This window comes from Dermacentor albipictus, chromosome 2 (genome assembly GCF_038994185.2).
Source record: "Dermacentor albipictus isolate Rhodes 1998 colony chromosome 2, USDA_Dalb.pri_finalv2, whole genome shotgun sequence".
In the NCBI taxonomy this organism is placed as follows: Eukaryota; Metazoa; Arthropoda; class Arachnida; order Ixodida; family Ixodidae; genus Dermacentor; species Dermacentor albipictus.
In genome coordinates, this window is record NC_091822.1 from 38907022 (window position 1) to 38926548 (window position 19527).

General features: G+C 49.1%; 1 protein-coding gene across 1 annotated transcript in view; it reads left to right on the forward strand.

Moving 5' to 3' along the window:
• LOC135918256 (uncharacterized) overlaps positions 1-19527 on the forward strand; it is a 185463-nt gene that overhangs the window by 136818 nt on the left and 29118 nt on the right. Inside the window, exons 11-12 of the mRNA XM_070532839.1 lie at positions 8801-8922; positions 11344-11464. Coding sequence (XP_070388940.1) covers positions 8801-8922; positions 11344-11464 — 243 coding nt within the window. The remainder of the gene's footprint in view (positions 1-8800; positions 8923-11343; positions 11465-19527) is intronic.

The window sequence follows — 19527 nt, forward strand, 5'->3', positions numbered from 1 at the left end:
CACACCTCATCCTCCGCTTTCCTCCTGGCGATCTCTTCGCTATCACCGTCTTTCATCCCCCGCTCTTCTCTACGTTCGTTCTTTCGTCCTTCGCTGTGCTCATTCACTCCGTTGCGAGTGGCGCCAATGCTCGTCGCAGGAATCGGCGCCCTAAGAGCTGCGCACTAATGACAACGAAATTGATAGCTGATGATTTCCTTCTTGAACGATAGTGTTCATAGCACACAAGATGAGCACGGAAGCAACAGGTAGCAAAGCAAGACCAGTGGAAACAGAACTAGGGCCTACATTGTTCCACCTCTTAGAGACTAAGCTCCATTAGCTGTACCATTTCGACTGTACCTCGTAGTTGACTGAGAGGCCATTAAATTATATGCTCAAAATTGCCACAAGGCGTGTAATTTGCTTTAAGCTTGCAAAATTTTTTTTTCACAAGCCCTGAGCATGTCGTGTTGCCTCTAATTGCCAGGAAGTCGCAACACTGGTGTTTTCAAATGGACGCGCGATTCCTCTTACTCACCTCTCGTTGACGTTTTCGAGAGCATTTTACCCTAGTGACCAAATAATGCAGTGACTACACCACCGCTCTGTGGGGAGTGATATAGATGCTTCAGCGAATTACGTTGGCTTATTTTCGGGTAGCAAAACGAACTTGCAATACCATTTTCCATCCAGAATTATAACGCGGAACACGGAGGTAGCAAAGGAAGGTGGAGTGCGCTTATGTGGGTGGAGTTTGTACTGAATATTTATGTGGCATGATCGCAATATAACAAATGAGAGGTGAGCGAGTTGGTACCGATTCATATTGTCACATTTTACTGAGGGTTAAATTCACAATAGCAATAACTGTAAATCATGACACTAACTCTTCCACTCTGGGTCAACCTGTGCCCAGAAAGCCAAGGCGCTCATTCAGAAAAATTTCTTACGCTGTAATTTTTTTAAAGAAAAAAATAGCAGTCAATAGTGATGCTGGATATATTATTAGCCAAGGCAGCCAGCCAACAGCAAAGCGCACTTACGAGCGAGCCGGTTTGTGAATTCGGCCCCAGGGGTCGCATAACGTAAAACTATTCCAATATGTGTTCATTCCAATCTCCTGACGTCAAATTTGCGTAACCGCCGACGCAAGCATCGGGCGGTCACCCGCAGGGTTGCCGGAACAAACCAATCAAATGCTCTCCTCGTTCATAGGAGGTCACTTTTGTTTGCTTGAAAAACGAATAACATTGTACTAAGCGGCTTGTCTTATCTAAATGGCTAACAAGTGGCGAGGGGCATGCTGAAGTGGAAAGTGATTCGATGGGGCCAAGCCACTTCCCTGAATATCGATAACCGGATGAAGAGGGTGGTGCCGGCGTGTGCGATTGGTCCACTTTCCATTACTTAGCTTGCGGTGGCTCGTCGACAATAGCGGCGGCATTCAAGGGAAGCTTTAAAATGACGCTAGAACGGATGGATCCTCAGCAAAGAAGAGTTGGCAGGACGAGCTCGCAAACCTGCCGAAAGTTCCCGAAACCGTAGAATGGCCATGCAATAAGTTTCATTCCACCACAAATAAATCCATGCTCTCCGGCAGGGGCGAGTAGCCAGTGCCGGAGCAATCGGCCGCAGCAGTCTTTTATTTATTTCGGAACAGGGCAGCCTGCGGCTATTCTGAAGAAAATTCTGTTTTGTTCGGCATATTAATGCATCTTTAACGCGTACGCGTAGCATTGACGCGGTTAGTTTTTGCGGTTTTGTGACGTCCCGTAAGAGACAAGTAAAGAGGGTGCAGCCCGAAACCTTTTGACCAATAACAGAGGGCTGATGGTAAAAAGGCGTCGAATCAGAAATAACTATGTTCTTTTCGTTTTTTTTTTGGTCAAATTATGCATAATCAGTGCGTACACGTCATATAAAATGGAGAGCTATCGCGGTTTTCGTGACGTCGCGTGACAGACAGGTGAACTGGGGCTGGTCCAAAAACGTTTTTGACCAGAGGTGGTGGGCTGCTTGCAGGATTTGAATAGAAAATATTAAAATACTTTTACGTTATAGCGCCCCAGTGTACGCTCAAAACGAAACGGTAGCGGCAAGCACAGTCGGCAATCGTCGGAAGTCAATCTGCGGGTCAAGCGCGACACCTTGTGCGCATGACTCGTCGAAGGATTCAGCATAATTGGAAATGCCCGGGTGCGCCCGAGAAAGAATTACACAAATTGCATCTCGCATACAGTCAAATGACACAAGGTTTGATTACAACAGACACCAGATAGAATCATAACATTCGAGGAACTTCCGATACATGCAGACGCATCCTGCGTCCAGGTATAGCGTTTCACATTTGTTAGCTGGTGAAAAACTGTTACGCGATAAAGGTAATACACGTATCTAAGCTGCGTTCATATAAAGTATCGCCCCGATGCGACAGACAGAAACACAAAATCGAAAAACACAAGCACCCTCAGTAAGAAAAACTACAACGAAACAAGGTCTCAAAGTTTGCCAGCGGACGTAGAATGGCTTAGTATGCACCATGTGGACGACTTCAGGGCTTGACAGGCGCCGCAGTGACGGCGAAATGCTGTCTGCAACGACGTCATGTTGCAGTGTGCCAGTGCGTCGGATGATCTTGTAGGGTAAGAAAAGTGTCGCAAAAGTTTTTAAGTCCTCGTCGACGTATCGGTGTGTAAATGCAAACACGGTCGCCAAGCTAATATTGCACATAGCTTCGCCGAAGATTCCTGGGTCGGCAACCTCTACTTTACTGGTTATTGAAGGGCAGGCGGGCGAGTTGTCGTGCTTCTGCTTCGCCGCTGACGCTGGATGAAGCGCTCCGGGCGAGCCATGCGTTTCCGTGTTCACGCTTTTATTTTAAACAATGAGCAACGCAACCGACGGGAATGCTTGGTCTGTCGCTGCTGCTAAACGAGCTGCTCGGGCAGAGGTTCAGCGAAGTAGCCGGAGGATCCTGTCATTCAGAATCAAATTAACTCCCGCAGTATATCGCGAACTCCAAACACCTAAACAGCAGCGTGCAAAATTCGCATTAGGGAGTGTCGTAATCGTCGGTGAATTCTATTCCTTTTGAGGACGTTGTTTTGAAATGAAAATGCAAACAATTCGTGCCTAAGCCCCCTTGGGACCACGTCAGCCTACCCTCCTAATAACTCGACAGGGCTGTTTAGCTACGGGTCGAATCAGCGTTGTTCAGCGAAGGTGTCCGCACTTATCGTCCATAGGAAATCATCGTTGTCCTGGCAGTTTTGTGGCTGCGGGTCAATAGGTGCGCGGGAGTCTGCCTGATAGCGCTTTCACCCAGACTTCATACTAATGTATAATTCTTACAGTCGGTGGCTCCACCGCGCTAGGCGTGAAGAAGCGTGCTCTAAATTGGTAAGTCAACACAGTGCGTGGTGCTCGCTTATGACTTTGAACGGTTTGCCATTTAGGTAAGGGCGAAATTACGTGTTAGCCCAAATTATGGCAATACATGCCTTCTCCGTCTTCAAATAATTGGCTACCACTTTCTACGGCGACTGCCAAGCGTAACAGATGACCTTTTCAAGTCCGTGTTTCTTAAGGATTAGGACAGAGCCGAGACCTACGCTGCTTGCCTGGCTGTGTATTTCGGTATCGGCGTCTTCGTCAAAGTGACCGAGTACTGGTGGCGTCTGCAGACGTCGTTGTAAGTCCTCAAATGCCTGGACTTGCGTTGTTTCCCACCATTACGCGACGTCGAATTTCGAAGAATCAGAGGCTTGGCAGTGCGAGAGAAGTTGTGCACAAAGCGCCTATAATAGGCACACTAACCAAAACAGCTGCGCATTGCTTTGTTATCGTCGGGCTGAGTAATGTCCGCAAGGGCAGCTGTTTCCTGCGGATTAGGAAGGACTCCACACCTGTTCACTACGTGCCCTGCAAACAGAAATTCGTAAGAAGCTGCATTTTCCGGCTTCAGAGTCGGCTCCGAGAACTTGATCGCCTCTAGTACTGTTTCAAGGCGCTTTACATGATCACCGAAGTTTGAGGGACATACGACGACGTCATCAAAGTACACTAAACACGTCTGCCATTTCAAGCCAGCCAGCACCGTATGCCTCACACTATCGAAGGTGGCGGGAGTCGAGCGAAGACCAAATAGCGTGACTTTGTAATCACAGAGGCATCCTAGAGTGATAAAGGCGGTCTTCTCTCTATCCCTCTCTTCGATTTCAGTTTGCGAGTAGCCCGTATTCAGGTGCCCGGGCGAAAAATGCTTTGCGCTGCAGATCCGGTCTGACGAGTAGTAGATCGACGGGAACCCACCGTGGTTGCTTACTGGCTATGGTGTTGTGCTGCCAAGCATGAAGTCGTTGGATCGAGTCCCGGCCATGGCGGCCGCATTTCGATTGGGGCGGAATGCTGAAGCACCCGTGTGTTTAGATTTTCGTGCACCTTAAAGAACCCAAGCTAGTTCGGTTTCCCTCAATACGGCATGCCTCATAATCAGGTCATGGTTTTGGCACGTAACACCACATAAATTTTCTATGCGTTAAAGTAACGATAGTCAGCACGAAAACGAAGTTCCATCCTTAATAGAGCGCAGCTCTGAAGTGCAGACAGCACATACGCTTGCAGACGCGCGCAAGCTCGCGTCTGCGGGCCCACGCGTGCGCAGACGGTTAAATCGCCTCAAAACGCGGCACAAGTTTGGTGAACAGCTCCTTGTTATCGCGAGCTTGGGCTGCCTCGCGTCGGCGCACCTTGCTGCGCAGCTACGGTGCACTGCAATGAACACTCACTGAAGCAGGGTTACATCCTGCAAGAAAGTGCTTCTTCTTTGTTTTATGCGAAGCATATTACGAGAGCTCAACCCAGCTCCTCAGGCGCGGCGGTGTCGCCTTGAAACCACGTGACACCGTGACGTCACGACAGAGGAGAAGTGGCTTTGGCTCAACTCTTGCAAGACGGGCTGGGTGGGAATCGAACCAGGGTCTCCGGAGTGTGGGACGGAGACGCTACCACTGAGCCACGAGTACGATGCTTCAAAGCGGTACAAAAGTGCCTCTAGTGAATGCGGTGTTGCCTTAGAAACGAGCTGTTTCTAAGGCGTGCGTCTCTTGCTCAGGCGCACATTTCGTTGCCGCGCCGAACGCTGCTTTGCTCGACGCTCACCGCGTCCAATGCGGGGCGCGTAGTCGCTGCCCTGTAGCCCATTGTCTTACACCCCTTGGCGGGTCGACGGGAACGCTGTCGCGTTCCACTCTTGAAGGCGAAGCAGTAATGCATGAGTTGTTTCTTCGTCTAGCCGAACCAAATATAGCCAAGCAACAGCAGTTCACCAGGCTAAACAGTGGTTCAACAACTAAAATAAAGGCTAGTATGCTTCGCATCCTGGGCTTAACGTTACCTAAGCCACAGCCATTATTTTGTGCTCATCTAACAGCTATAAAAATATGACAATCACGGTTATAGATATCGAAGCAGCTTGAAACATTGCCAATAACAAAGTACGAAGTGGCGTCTGACAAAGGCGTCCATGAGTGAGCCCAGTGAGTGTGCGGTGTCGCGCGTCCTCGTCCATGCAAACCGCCATTTCTTGCGAGGCGCTGCGGGCGCACGACGCGTAGACGCGAGGTTGAGCGCGTCCGGAAGCATACGTGTGGTCTGGGGTTTAGGCGCCCGTTCCTGCGTTTAACCTCGGGTTTCATCGGCGTAATCAAGTGAACGAGCACAGCGAAGGATGAAAGAGCGAATGCGGAGCGCATCTGGGGACGAAAGAGGGCGATAGCGAAAATAGCATGAGGAAAGCGTTGGAGGAGGGCGTCGCGAAACCATCAGGTGGAAAGCGTAGGAGGAGAATGAAGAAAAGGTATGGAGAAAGCGTGGGAAGAAAAGCGTCGTGCCACACAAGGGGGTCTCTGCGGTGAGGACCGCTGCTAGATGGTGCCAGATAAGCACGCGTTACACATACGGGAGCAAAGCAACGTATGAGCGGAAATCTGCCTGCAGCGGCATCTGTGAATCGCGCCCACGCATCACCCAAGCGCTGCCTCTCGCCATCACTCGATGAGCGAGGCAGTGGCGCCGCACTTCGCTCCGTTTGGAACGTGCCGCGCTAGAGAGATTGTCCACGCCAGCCAATCTATCGCGAAAAGAAGACACGCATAGAGCTGTGCTCAACATTCACAGTAGGGGCTATCGTAATCATCGGGGAACATTTTCAGTTTCACTATGAAAAACATCCTGTTCTCGAGGGTTTTGTGAAGCGCCCACTGGCATTTGAAGTGCAAAACTTATGTAGTCGAGAGGATCGTTTCTGCGTCTTCGTAGGCGGCGGAGCATGTCCGGCATGTCGACGAACTGCAACTACACTTCCATCGGTTGCTGGTTTGAATTTTGCGGATATGCGCTTATGCACCGGCCACACACTGGTTCTGTGTACGGTTGTCACTGCGATGACAGGTAGCGTTCTCGTGATGGCGAATGGGACGGACGTCCAAGTCTCCACTGTGTTGCCGCGATGCAGTCGGCAAGGTACCTTGCTCGCTCCGTTTGCTGTGCTCGCGGCGCATTGATGGCGAAGCCTCGTAGTGCCATCTCCCACGATCGGCGTTGGGTGTGGACGTGGCCCCGCTTTTGTGCAGTGATAACAGAGCGGGCGTGGACCTGCAGGGCGCTACACGTCGGTCTTCCGAGGCGTTGCGCGGCCGGACAGGCCGACGGGCTGGTGGCGGTGGTTGCTGGCCCACATGTTACTCTTTTTCTGTTAATCACAAAAATATCACAAGCATCTGTGTTTACAGGCACCCACATTTGGTCCCGTTGCAAGAAGCAAATTAGCCGAGTGTTGTAAGATCAGGCTTACTGTGAGAGTCAGAGGATGGCTGCGAGGGCAGCAAGGAAGACATGGGGAAAGGCAGCACGCTAAAACATACATTCGAACGTAATATCATTGGAGAATGCTTATGTTTGGCCTTTAAGGTTAGGATGGGGTAGCATTTAAAGATCCATGACAGCTTCTCATGCTTCCCGGCAACTGCAGCTTATGTAAACGTAATGATTACCGGCAAATGCTGGCTGCAAACGCGGTGCACGGAGGCGAGCTTTCTGGTAGAAACGCGACCTCTTGCATAGGCCGATCCCGGAGATACTGCCACAGCCATGCCAAGAAAGTTACACTATTTTCCACGTTTTTGGTATTGTTTAGCACTTTTAATATTTTAGTCTGAAAAGATTTAACATAAAAGCCATGCGCTGTCGTTCTTTTCTTTCCTGACATGTGTTTGTGCACTGTCTTTCTCAAACTTGCTAATGAATAAATTTTTCAAGAATGTAAGAGAAGGTATGAGCAACATTAGTGATAGCATGTAGCGGCAGTATAACTCGCATATGCCGCATGCCATATAACAAGACGTGGCATATGCATATACCTGAATATATACAGGAATTTTCGCTCACGGGGCATAACTGCCAGACGCCGACCCGGATTTTCTGGGACAGGAGGCCCGTAACGATATCGCCTTAAAGATAGCAAGTGACACGAACTTAAGGGATCTGGCATGCGATCACTATGCGAAGCGCCTCTACGCACGTTCCAATACGGGCACTGCAAGCTCCCGATTTGGCGGTACACGAAGGTGACTTGACGGCGTCGCCCAAATGATTGCTACGGGGAGAGAAGGCAGGCGAGCTCGTGCAGAGACCCATACGCCTGCTGGGTCGCGGGAACAGATAATGTGTTCTTTGGAGGTCACCTCGTGCGCTCGCGCTTGACCGGCTCCCTTCGACAGCTGTTGGCCACCCGAGCGTTGACCCTCTACGAAACCAACGAGTCCTCCTTTCTGCGCTTCTCAACTCCGTCTAGCTCTGCCGACGCTGTCTGCTCTAGCTCTGCCGACAGCAACCACCTTGTGCTTCCACGTGCAATGTTTGCTTATGCCATAGAACTTCCTACATTATTCTATCGAATACAATGGCTCCCACGAGCATGGAGGTGACACGTTGTCTATATTTAGGGTGAATTCCGCATGCGGCTTGGCTCTCGCATCCCACCGAGACATTATACGTACCTTCTATATTATAAAGACATACGACGCTTGCATCCGTCTCACATCTATTTCGTTAACAGAATTTTGCCACCAAAACATCTATTTTATTACCGTATAGTATAGCTAGTGGATGGTCTAATGATTAAATTACCTTTTCTTTGTCAGTTTGTTTTTCACTATGTGGCGGTTGTGTGTGTCGTACAAATAATGTTCCTTCAATAAAACCTCCAGTAGAGAGTTTGTGGTGTTGATGTCCATTTTTTTCCTTCGTGCATATCCCACGTTATGAATACGTAAATCGCAAAAGGTGCTTCGCTAGAATATGTACCATATAACCAACTATTTATTTAACTACTGCAATATCTCTTGCTGTGTGCTTCTTTGATGCCTTTTCCGTGGAACGCACCCGCCTTGTACACCATCCCAATGTGGTGTTCTATTTTATTTTGAGAAAAGATTGTGGGACCATGAGCACATGCGTCATTGTCACAAAAATAACAGTGAATGCGTTATTACATTTCTCCATATAAACCATTGTGAGTGACTGACTCCATATTTTGCAGCAAACGCAGTTGAAAGAAAAATATTCACTCATAGCCCACATAAGCTTTCCATGCGCTTTTCCTCAATCTATTCGCGATTCTCTAACTTGCTCTTGTTGCCTAATTTCTTTCTGTTTCTTAGAAGTAAATGTATGAACAGCAACGTTGGCCAGAAACGTTGTTGAGCCTTTTTTTTTTTTTACTAATGAGCGATACCACGGTTTGCCCCGCTTGCTACAGGCCCTCAAGAACATCCAAGGCCGCGATCCCGGCAAGACCACCGTGATCGCGATCGGATCGTACGACTACAGTGGTTCCGGGTTTATGGCCAAATACAAGGATATATTTGCAGAAGTCGTCGGGTAACTACGACATTGTGACATCGCGCCGCAGCTTTACGCCTAGCTGGAAAACATTTTCTTCATAGGGTCACGGATAGATAGCTCGCGAGTTCAACCTACCAACGATGGTTTAGCATGGTTCATAATTTAAGCAACGAAAAATATATTGGGGTGTGTAACTATTCGAAAAACTAGAGTAAGATCGTATTCGATTCGGCCCTTAAATTGAATAACTTGAAATGAAATTCTTATGCATTTCGGCCCAGCCTAGTGCTCTATTAACGTGCACCCAGCGTAGGCTACACATTTGCGGCGATATGTACGTGGCGGAGAGCTGAACGTACGGCGTGTGCTCAGTAGCACAGGCCCAGAGCCACGGGGTGCTTCGCTGTTTATCATACCACAGCAGTTTGGTTATGTTGAACATTTCTGTCACTGAGGAAAAATTGACTACCCTTCTACCACTGTGAAGAGCGGTGCAAGCAAAGCTCAAGATCCGCGGCTGTTCCTTGTCGTAACGCGTCGACTTCGCGCTCCCTCACGGCGAAGTTGGCACGCCACTCACGAGCCCTTTCTGGAAAACATAAATCCTGAATACCACAAAGGCCGAAGACTAGCCCGAGCCAAGCTGCTTACGAAAAGCTTTGGCAATAAACAAGAAGTGTAATACACGGACGCCGCTCGAACCGCTAGAGGACACGTCATAGTGGTGGTGGTTATAAACTTTATTGAAACGGGGAAGGGTAAAGAGGGACGTGGCTGAGGGGGTTAGGGCTCAAGTAAGGCCCTGGGCCTGCTTGGCCTTTTCCGCCCAGTCCACCACTTCAAGTTGTCGGTCGACGTCCCCGGAACTGAGCCATGCTGTCCAGTCAGTCTCGCTGCTTAAGGGGGATGAGAGAACGGGAGCGAGGTGCATTCCCACATTATGTGTGTGTGTGTTCCTGTTTCCGAACAAAGCCTACATTTGTCGCTTTCCCTGCCCCCTGTGATTTTGTTGATGCAGTTCGTAACACGCAGCGGGAAAGAGCCGAGATAACAGCCTCAATAAACACAACATGCACAGCCACTGCCGAGGCTTCAGCAATCGCGAAGGCAAGCATGCACAGGAACACCGACGGGCTTTTGGCACTGGTTATATCCGACTCTCAAGCAGCATGTAGAATGTACAAGCAAGGCAGATTGCCAAATCGCGCTGAGAACCACAGGTGGCGCATTCCAAGAACATGCAATCAAATGGTGTCCAGGACACGAGGGCATCCCAGACAATCAGAGGGCACACTCCCTAGCTCGAGAACTCACAAACCGAGCGGGGAACTACAGCCGCTTCCAAGATAGTCGACTTACTGCGCCCGACATCCTCGGACACCAACGTCGCACGAGAGAGCGCCTTGCCCCCCCCCCCCCCCGCATCGGCAACTGGGGGTACAAGAAGCCAGCGCATACAGAAGAATACAGACACACACCTATCTCCACTTGGGAAGAGCATACCACGTGAATCCCACACTATGCCCGCCCTTGTCCATGGTGCGGTGCGTGGGCGTCACTACCACATGTGACGTGAGCATGCACAAAAAGACCACAAGAAGCAAACTTGCCTGAGATGCCTACATGCATTAGGGAGCCGTGGGAGATCGTCCTCGCTCTGCCGGGGCTGGGGACCCAAATGTGCCTCTTGGACCAGGCGGAGAGGGTAGTCAGGATGATTGGTGGATAGGAACCCACATAGCCACTTGCCACCCACTCCACCGGTTTCCTTAATCCCCTCTTCCCCTCTGAATAACCAATAAAGTTTTGCCTCCTCCTCTTCCTTCTCCAGCGAGTTCCCGGCGACGTTCGTCAAACGCAGCCTGTTTTTCAGACAAACGCACGACGCGTGGCCGACCCATTGCCGCACCGATACTATTCTGACGTGCTAAACACATGTTCCCCTTAGGTTACTTAGACACACGAACCTATTGGCAGAGAGAATGACGTCAGTAGTGCGATGGCACAGCAGAATCGTCCGTTAATGGGGTCTAATTCTTGTTTTTAATATCAATCCGCGGACGGGTGCAGCTTTGAGAGCAGCTGGTTTTTAACATTAGATCGCTGGCGCAGGCTAGCGTATACAAGCTTTGCTTGAAGATGTGCCTCAATTGGCACTTTCCGGCAGAACATGTGTGGTCGTGGGCTACGTTTTTGATACCTGTACTTAGCCCAGGTGGTCAGTACTCTTCCCTATGCACTAATGCGGCACCGTCTCATGAATATCAAGGAAGCAGTCTTACCTTGACCTACAAAAAATATATCTAAAGGTAGGACCCTATTGTGTTGGCATTGAATACTTTTGCTTACCTCGGAAGCCTACCTTTAGCCATAATAGCGCCTATGGCCTCTTTACACGCGTGCTCAGCAATCGCTTATGAAAATAGCGCAATATGTACGTGTCATCTACCGCTGCAGCACATTCAAGGCCGACATAGTCATCGCTATCTCATCGGTCGGATCGATGGAGGACGAGGCCAACTGCTACGCCGCACCGCCAAATGTCCTCATCTCTCCGATATTAAGGTTCCCGAGCATGGTAGGTATCCGTCGTTGTAGGTATACGAATCACTAGCAGCTGCGCTCCTTTATTTGCCATGGCTCCATACAACCCTGTCTGGCTTTCTCGCTTAATTGCGTATACCAACGTACTAATTGACGGACAGGCAAGCAGATGGACACAGAGAGAGAGACAGAATAACTGACTTACAGGCGGACGTGCTCTCATTTTGATAGACAAAAGGGACACATCTACCCCACTGTTCAAGGCAATAATACTGCGCTTTATCCGTCAAATTAAGAACTAGGTTCGGCTCTTTCTGTGTTACCATGATCATGGACCTCTTCAGAACATGTCTTAGTGTAAGCATTCTAGGCCTACATCCCTCAAAAATTTGTCCGTCTCTCCGCGACGCGCGAGAACATTGCTCCATAGGTATACATTGGGTCCTGTAGGGGTTTATAAATGAGAGGTGTCCCAAATATAATGCACAAAGGTTTAAAAATATGCGAATGCCGCATGAGCCGGACCGAACGAAAGTGATATTGTTTGCCCTCCCTTGGAGATACTCGGAATATTTGTTGCATTCTGCCTAACTACATAATTATTATGAATTATTAAATCAGCATCTGACATAACAGATTAAGATTAGAAGCGTGATTGAGAAAATTTTGCAGCAACATAAAAACTCCCGTAGAGCTTTCTTTTACTTAAGACGTGCTACGTAAAAGTGTTTTCCGAGCGCGAAAGAAGCCCGCGAATACACGCAATATTGCCATGCGACTGGCCACTCGAGGCACTGTCCGTGTATTGCGTGTAAACAGGACGATCTGTTTTATTGCTTTTGTCACCAAAACTTTAGGACAGGCGCTCGAACGTGTATGAAGTGCAGACTGTGGGACGGATGGCCTGACGTAAAAGCAGCGAATCGGGCAGTGACAGTTGTACAAAACCTGCCGAGTAACCATGAATAAAACAAGTAATTATTCAATTTTATTGACCGTTTTTTTATATTGCACCCACTCCCCTCTCTATTACACTAGGGCCTTAATAGCAAACAAATTAATGATAGTCAATTATTAACTTGTTATTTATTTATTATACAATCACTTATCTATAATACTTCCTCTACGACCAATGCCCTAGGCAATAGAGGGGACAGTGGGCACGAGATCAAAGGAAAAAGTCAATAGAAAAGAAAACGAAAGAGCTGGTGGAACAAACTTATAAAAGAAACGATCGATGAGCGACTGAAAGCGTCACGAAAACATACGCAGGCAAAAAAGTGCAGTTGCCGCACAGTGAACTAAACGGAATATGGGAACTATACCGTGAGAAAAAAGTATATGGTTGAAATCAGTGTTGCGGACTGGGCGCCCCCATTCCATTTCCATTCCATTCCGGGCAATAAGAACTTGCCGCAACTCCATTCCTTTCAATTCCTCGGAATGAAAAACTTACCCCATTGCCACTTCGGAAATGGCCGGGCAGTTTAGTTGCATTCCTGTCATTCCTCAACGTGGGAAAGGCACCTTGTTAGTTTATCGAGTTACCGATGAACGATCCATATTTCTCATGTCATCAGGCGCTATAAGAACTGAAAAAATACGTAAAACACGATACCAACCTTGAGGGAAAGTAGGTTGGTGATATATCTCATGCAGTTCATCCACCCTACTAATTGCCCTAGGAGCAGTTCTCCCGTTACCTATAGTATTTGCATGGTCAGCATGTTTTAACCACTTGTAATGTTTTAATATTGTTCAAGCCTAAATGCGTGAAAACTAAAATGAAGACATAACACATTTTTGCTTAGGTCTCCTCGTCATTTTTAAATGCTGCCATGAAGGTCTCAAACAGCTTTATACAAATAAGCTTTATTTTTCTTTTATTCACCGGAATTTCACAACAAATTGTCATGAGCTAAATGAGCACTTCGCCGTTTAATTATGAAAACCTGAAGTGTAAATGATGGCTGCTTCAACGGTTAGTTCTAAAAACAAGAACGTGAGATAAAAAATTCGGGATTGAGAAGATCAGGCAGGCGCTCCATGCACTCAACGGCAGATCGGCTCCGGGTCCGGACAAGATCACAAACAAAGCTCTACGGTACCTGGACGAGAAGTCCAGCGAATACCTAACGGACATCATTAACCAAACATGGAGCAGCGGTAAAGTCCCGGAAATGTGGAAATCGGCCAACACCATTCTCATCCCCAAGCCAGGCAAGCCGCCCAGCCTCGATAACCTCCGCCCAATTTCGCTCACATCGTGCGTGGGGAAGGTTGCTGAGCACGCAATCCTAAACAGGCTTTCACGCTACCTGGAAGACCACGACACTTACCCACACAACATGATCGGCTTCAGGGTCAGACTCTCGACGCAGGACGCGATGAAGCTCATCAAGCATCACATTATTGACTGTAATACGCGGGACACGAGAGCCATACTAGGTCTAGGTCTGGAAAAGGCGTTCGATAACGTTCTTCACTCGTTCGTTTCGAACACAATCTCGAGTCTTAACCTGGGGAAGCACTTTCATTCCTACGCGAGATCTTTCCTGTCAAACAGAGAAGCGACCCTTAAGATCGGGGACCTGACTTCAGACATGGTCAAGCTGGGGTCTAAGGGGACGCCACAAGGGGCAGTAATATCTCCAACCCTCTTTAACCTCGTCATGATTGGACTATCCAGGACACTCTCTGCTATCGACGGTATCAGTCATACCATATACGCAGACGACGTTACCATCTGGTTTACGGGAGGTAGTGACGGACAGGTAGAGACGGTCCTGCAAGAGGCGATTGATGCTACCGAGAGATACCTTGAGTCCACGGGCCTTCGGTGCTCACCGCACAAGTCGGAACTGCTACTTTATCGACCCAAGCGCAGAGGCCCGTAACCAAAGGGGTGGAAACCACTCGCCGAATGCGACATAAAAGTGCGCACAAACGACGGAGGATATATTCCGAGGGTGGATGCTATCCGGATTCTCGGCATGTTGGTAGAGTCGAATGGTTCAAACAACCAGACAGTGCTGCGACTCACTAAGAAGACGGACAATGCCATCAGACTAATTAGAAGAGTGGCCAACCGGCAGCAAGGCCTCGGAGAAGATAACCTCACGAGATTGGTACATGCGTTCGTAATCTGTCATTTCACTTACGTCGCGGCCATGCACAAGTGGCAAAGATCGGAGCGGGATAAGCTCAACGCATTAATCAGGAAGGCAATCAAGAAAGCTCTCGGCCTCCCCATATACACTCACACGGAACGCTTACTTCAATTTGGCATGCATAACACGCTAGAGGAAATAGCGGAAGCACAGGAGAGGGCCCAGTTCGTCAGGTTATCTACCACACAAGCTGGAAGACACATCTTACAGGAGCTGGGCGTTCCCCCCACAGTAATCAAAACGAAGTTCTGTAGCATCCCTCGAGAGCAGCGGGACCCGATCATTGTCGCCCTGATCCCACGAAACGTCCATCCAGAGCACAACGTGGGAAGACGTCGGGCGCGCGCGAAGGCTCTCCTGGAAAAGGCTCGTGAACGGGCTTCGGAGAACAGTTTCGTAGATGCAGCGCGCTACGCCGACGGACAGGCCTTCGCTGTAGTTAGCGTAGATCATGAAAGGCAAATAACAAACGCAATCTCGATTTGGACGACGTCCTCTGAGATCGCAGAGCAGGCTGCAATGGCGATGGCCTTATTGGACGACAAGAGGACATCAATCTACAGTGACTCCATATCAGCTGTTAGGGCATTTGCCAAAGGTACCATATCCGAGCTGGCCCTAAGGATACTAGGAAGCAAGGAGATCAAGCCACACACATTCATCTGGTTTCCAGCCCACATGGGACAGATCGAGGGTGCCCCGCCCAACCTCAACGAGTCGGCACACGGAGCTGCGCGAGGGGTCATCAACCGCGTAGCTACCGGGCAGCGTGACGCAGGGAGTACTGACAATCGGGACTCTCCTTCCTCCTACACCGAAATTACTAAGCACTTTTATTTGGCTCGGAGGATCTACCCCCTCCCACATTGCAAACTCAATAGACCCCAAGCTATGACACTCAGGCTTCTACAGACGGGGGCTTACCCAAACCCCCTACTTCTTCACAAGGTGTACCCCGAAATTCAGACAACAAATGCATGTGCACCATGCAATGATTTAGCGAATTTACCTCACATGCTCTGGCGATGTTCCGCGTTAAACAGCGATAAAAACAACACTTCTTCACGTTGGGATGCGGTCCTACACAGCCCCAACCTCGAAGACCAGTTATGGGCTGTCGAACGGGCCCGCGACGCGGCGGAGAGACTCGGCCTCTCTGTCCCGACGCGGGAGCGGCCCGCTGCGTGCTAGTGCGCGCCCTAAAGGACCCTTATAAAGTTTTTCATCCATCCATTCTACATTACGATGCGTTGCACTTCACAGACGTGAGCTGCCCCAAGGAGATACTTGACAGCCGATTTCACTTCGTTTTGATTATGAGGGATGCCGTCGTCAGCTGACGTCGCATTCACAGTGGAAACTGCCCTTGCGAGGCGGGAAAGCAAAAGAGAACGGCCAGCGTTCGCTCTCGAATAGGTCAGCGGCTTAACCGTGTCTGTGCAAGTTCCTTCTGTAAGGTAAATAGAAATCTGTCTTGCAATGCATCCAGGTTTTATGGGCATTTTCAGTTTGCTTGATGTTTTTACACATCAGTCTGTTTGGCCCTGTTTGCTAGTCTGCATTCGCGACGGTGCTGGCGCTGCCCTGCCTCATCAAAAGACGCCCCCTCCACAGCACATTAGAACGTACCTGCTCGGCTGTTGTAGCTGAACACCAAGGAGACTAAATCGTGGGCCTAGGAGGCCAATCATAAAAAAAGGAGAGGCTCAGCCTATGTGCTAATGAACCGCTTTCCCAGGATACGCTGTAGGTCTTTAGCCGCCTCTTTGCAAAGAAGTGTGCCTTTGCTTAAAATTTTCGCAAGGGAAACTTCGATATTTCGTAACACGGGAAGCAAAAGCCCGGCTGTCTCGTGCCTTTCTGCAGCAACTACGTGCCTTCCTCTATAGGAGAGAGAAGCTCAATCAAGTCTGTCGCAAACCTCAGTTCATATTTAGAGAGTTTAGCCTTCTTGCACGCGTATAGAGTTTCTCTCAAGCCTGGATGGCTCATAAGATTGTTAACGAGCTTTCTCATCATTGGCAGATGTGAGTTCCGCCTCGTGGCATTGTGAGATGTGCTCTTGCGTATAGATGCAACAATGGCGCCGCATTTTTTGCCCCACTTCCTCGGCATTGGCGTCCTAAAGTGAAGCGAGGATAACAGTTAGTGAATTTTGCCACTGCAAGTGCAGGTAGAGCAAACGGTAAACGTGCAATGCAATAGAATTTCAGAAAGAGAAGTATGACCTATGTAATCGTATTGGACTGCACTCGACCACACACTGACACTCTTCATGACTGCATTAGACAAAATAAAGAGAGGGCAGGAACAGCCGTTTTCTCCAGCGCTGGAAAAAATCGAGTGTACATTATTGCATAGGTTGCAGCTTCATGTTTAGGAATAAATTGCGTGCACCTAGTGCCATGGCTACGACACTACGGCTGGTATTATCTTAATGAAATGGGCCTCGTAATTCAAATAAACGTACTAGAAGCAGACTGTCGCCTATCTAACTGATTGCATATGCCAGGCAACTGCGTTCACGGGCAGAGCGATTCGTATTAGAAAGAGTGACGTATACAAGCTTTCCTATTCCTGGGCGGGTGGAGGGGGTGCAATTAAAGGAAGACTAGAGGGAAACCACGGAACTAGAACAATAGCAAGGAACACAAAATAAAATAAAAAAATAATAGCTTGAACAATAAATCAACCAAACCGAAATCTTTTAAAATGTAACTTTGGGACACCGCGGGCGTTCATTACGTGATGTGGCAGTTTTGTTTTTGTTTGTCTTTAGAGCTATTTCAGAATGCTTGATTGACGTTGTGAGAGCAGACCACGAAGTCGCGTAAGCTTGTTGCCTGGCCTGCGGCGGAAAAATGATCCGCAGCCACTATTTTATAGGAAGCATAGCTCGTGACCTCGGCCATGGCAGCAAAAGCACCACAAATCCCCAAGATGAAAAAAAAAAACGAAGCACGCTCGAGAATTTGGCAAAAGATGAGCTGGGGGTAGTTGCATAATAAAGCTTTAAAGCACCAAAACTGTACTAAGGGCAGTCGCCTCCCCTTACTTTCCGAACTGCAGTTAATAAATCCATACATTCTTTGTCCATGCATTCCCGGCAAATTATTTAACAAAGTATGGCCGAAACAATTGTTGATGAAAAGAGTAATAAATGAACGACGTATCAAAGCACATAAGATGAAACCAATATGTTATTTAATAGCGCATACCTGCCGAATGGCGTCTTTTACGGCGGCGTAGCCTAATCGAAATTGCTCCTGATGGCATTCGCATAAAAACTCCTTGGTTAAACGATCCGGACAGTCTTCGAAAGTGTCATCATCGTCCGCTTCAGCCTCCCACCCGGCAAATGCAAATGTCTTTACTATTGATGAAGCGTTGTGTCACCACGCGAATCACCTGGAAAATAAACTAAGCGCCATTAACGGAGGCGAAAGTGTAGGAAAACACACATTCCACCTTGTCAGCGATGTTCCATTGCCGCAACGCTGCGTCATACTCGGAGCGGATCCGAGGTGCTCCGTCACTCCCCGTCAGGCGAGTGAAACTGAGGCAGTACGTGTAAATCGTGACATCGCTATCCACGAAGGTTGCTTCGACAGCCAGGAAGCCCTCCTTACACCACGACGTCCACACGTCCAGTACGGTACATACGTACTCCGCATCCGCTAAAGACGATTATATTTTCGTCTGCAGCGCTGATAGTTTCCCGGGATAACATTTCTCTGATGTTATCCCGTGATAGCAACTTGTAGCCCTGGAAGGCAACCTAAATTTTAAAGAATGCAAATTACTTTGATGAAATGCGCCTTATAATAATGTGAAATTTACCGTTACAAACATTTTTGAATCCCTCTCTCTCGACAACACGAAAGCGCTCCATGTCAGGGCAAATCATGTTGATTATGGCGTCGTCAAGAGAACCGTTTCGATGAACAGGCACAGAGCTGCACCCACCGGTGAAGGCCGACGTTATGTTCGGCTGACTTGCCAGCCCATTATGTTCTTGCATGTACTCACGTTCATGCTTTCTTTTTAGGTGCTGAATCAAATTAGATGATACTCCGACTACCGCATGTATAGTTTCGAAGCAAAGCTTGCAGCGGGCCGCTTGTTCTTTTTTTTTCGCGAGTAATTAAAAAAAAGAAATTCGAACGTGCCATGTTGGCGGACTTCCTGCGTGCGCGAGCCGCTGTGCGCAGGAGCGAGTGTGGCACTGCGTTATGGAAGGCGTCCGTTCCTGGGTTTCGCGTCGTCGTCGGCGTTGTCGTCGGCCTCGTAACCAGCTCCGCTCCCCTTTCATCCCCCCAGCGCTAGCAGCGACCGACTGATACCGCTGGATGCCGCTGACGCCGCTAGAGAGTCAAGATAACGTGACTGCATAGAACACCGTCGCCGCCATGCAGAAAGAGGAGGAAAGGGTCCCCCCCCCCCTGTTCTTGTGTGTGGGATAGGGTGCTCTTCAGTTGCCGACGCGCCGGTTATTTCACGCAGGCCCCGGCACGTCGACGAATACGTGACCACCTTCCCACGGCTAGACCTGGTTCTTAGCGCTGCGGAAGCGAGGGTATCATATTGTTTGTGTCGGCATCGGCGGCGTTGTCCCTGAAACCAACTCCGCAGCTGGGGTTGACTCACTATCGGCGTCAGCGGCATTAGTCACTCGCTGCTATCTCTTCCCTCCTCCCTTTATCGTGTTGTCCGCTTGCTGCGCGCGCTTCTGCCCCCATCGTTTGCCGCTGGGTGTACACGCCGCCCCCCTCCCCCCCTTCCTGCGAGTCTCCGGTTGTCAAAGCGCCGGCTCGAACTTAATTCCTTTCTTCGCTCCTCCTCCAATGCAACCCCTGTGCGGTGGCAATCAGAGAGCCAGATCGGTGGCGGCGGATCTGTATATGTGCACCGCCCGAGCCGAAATTGC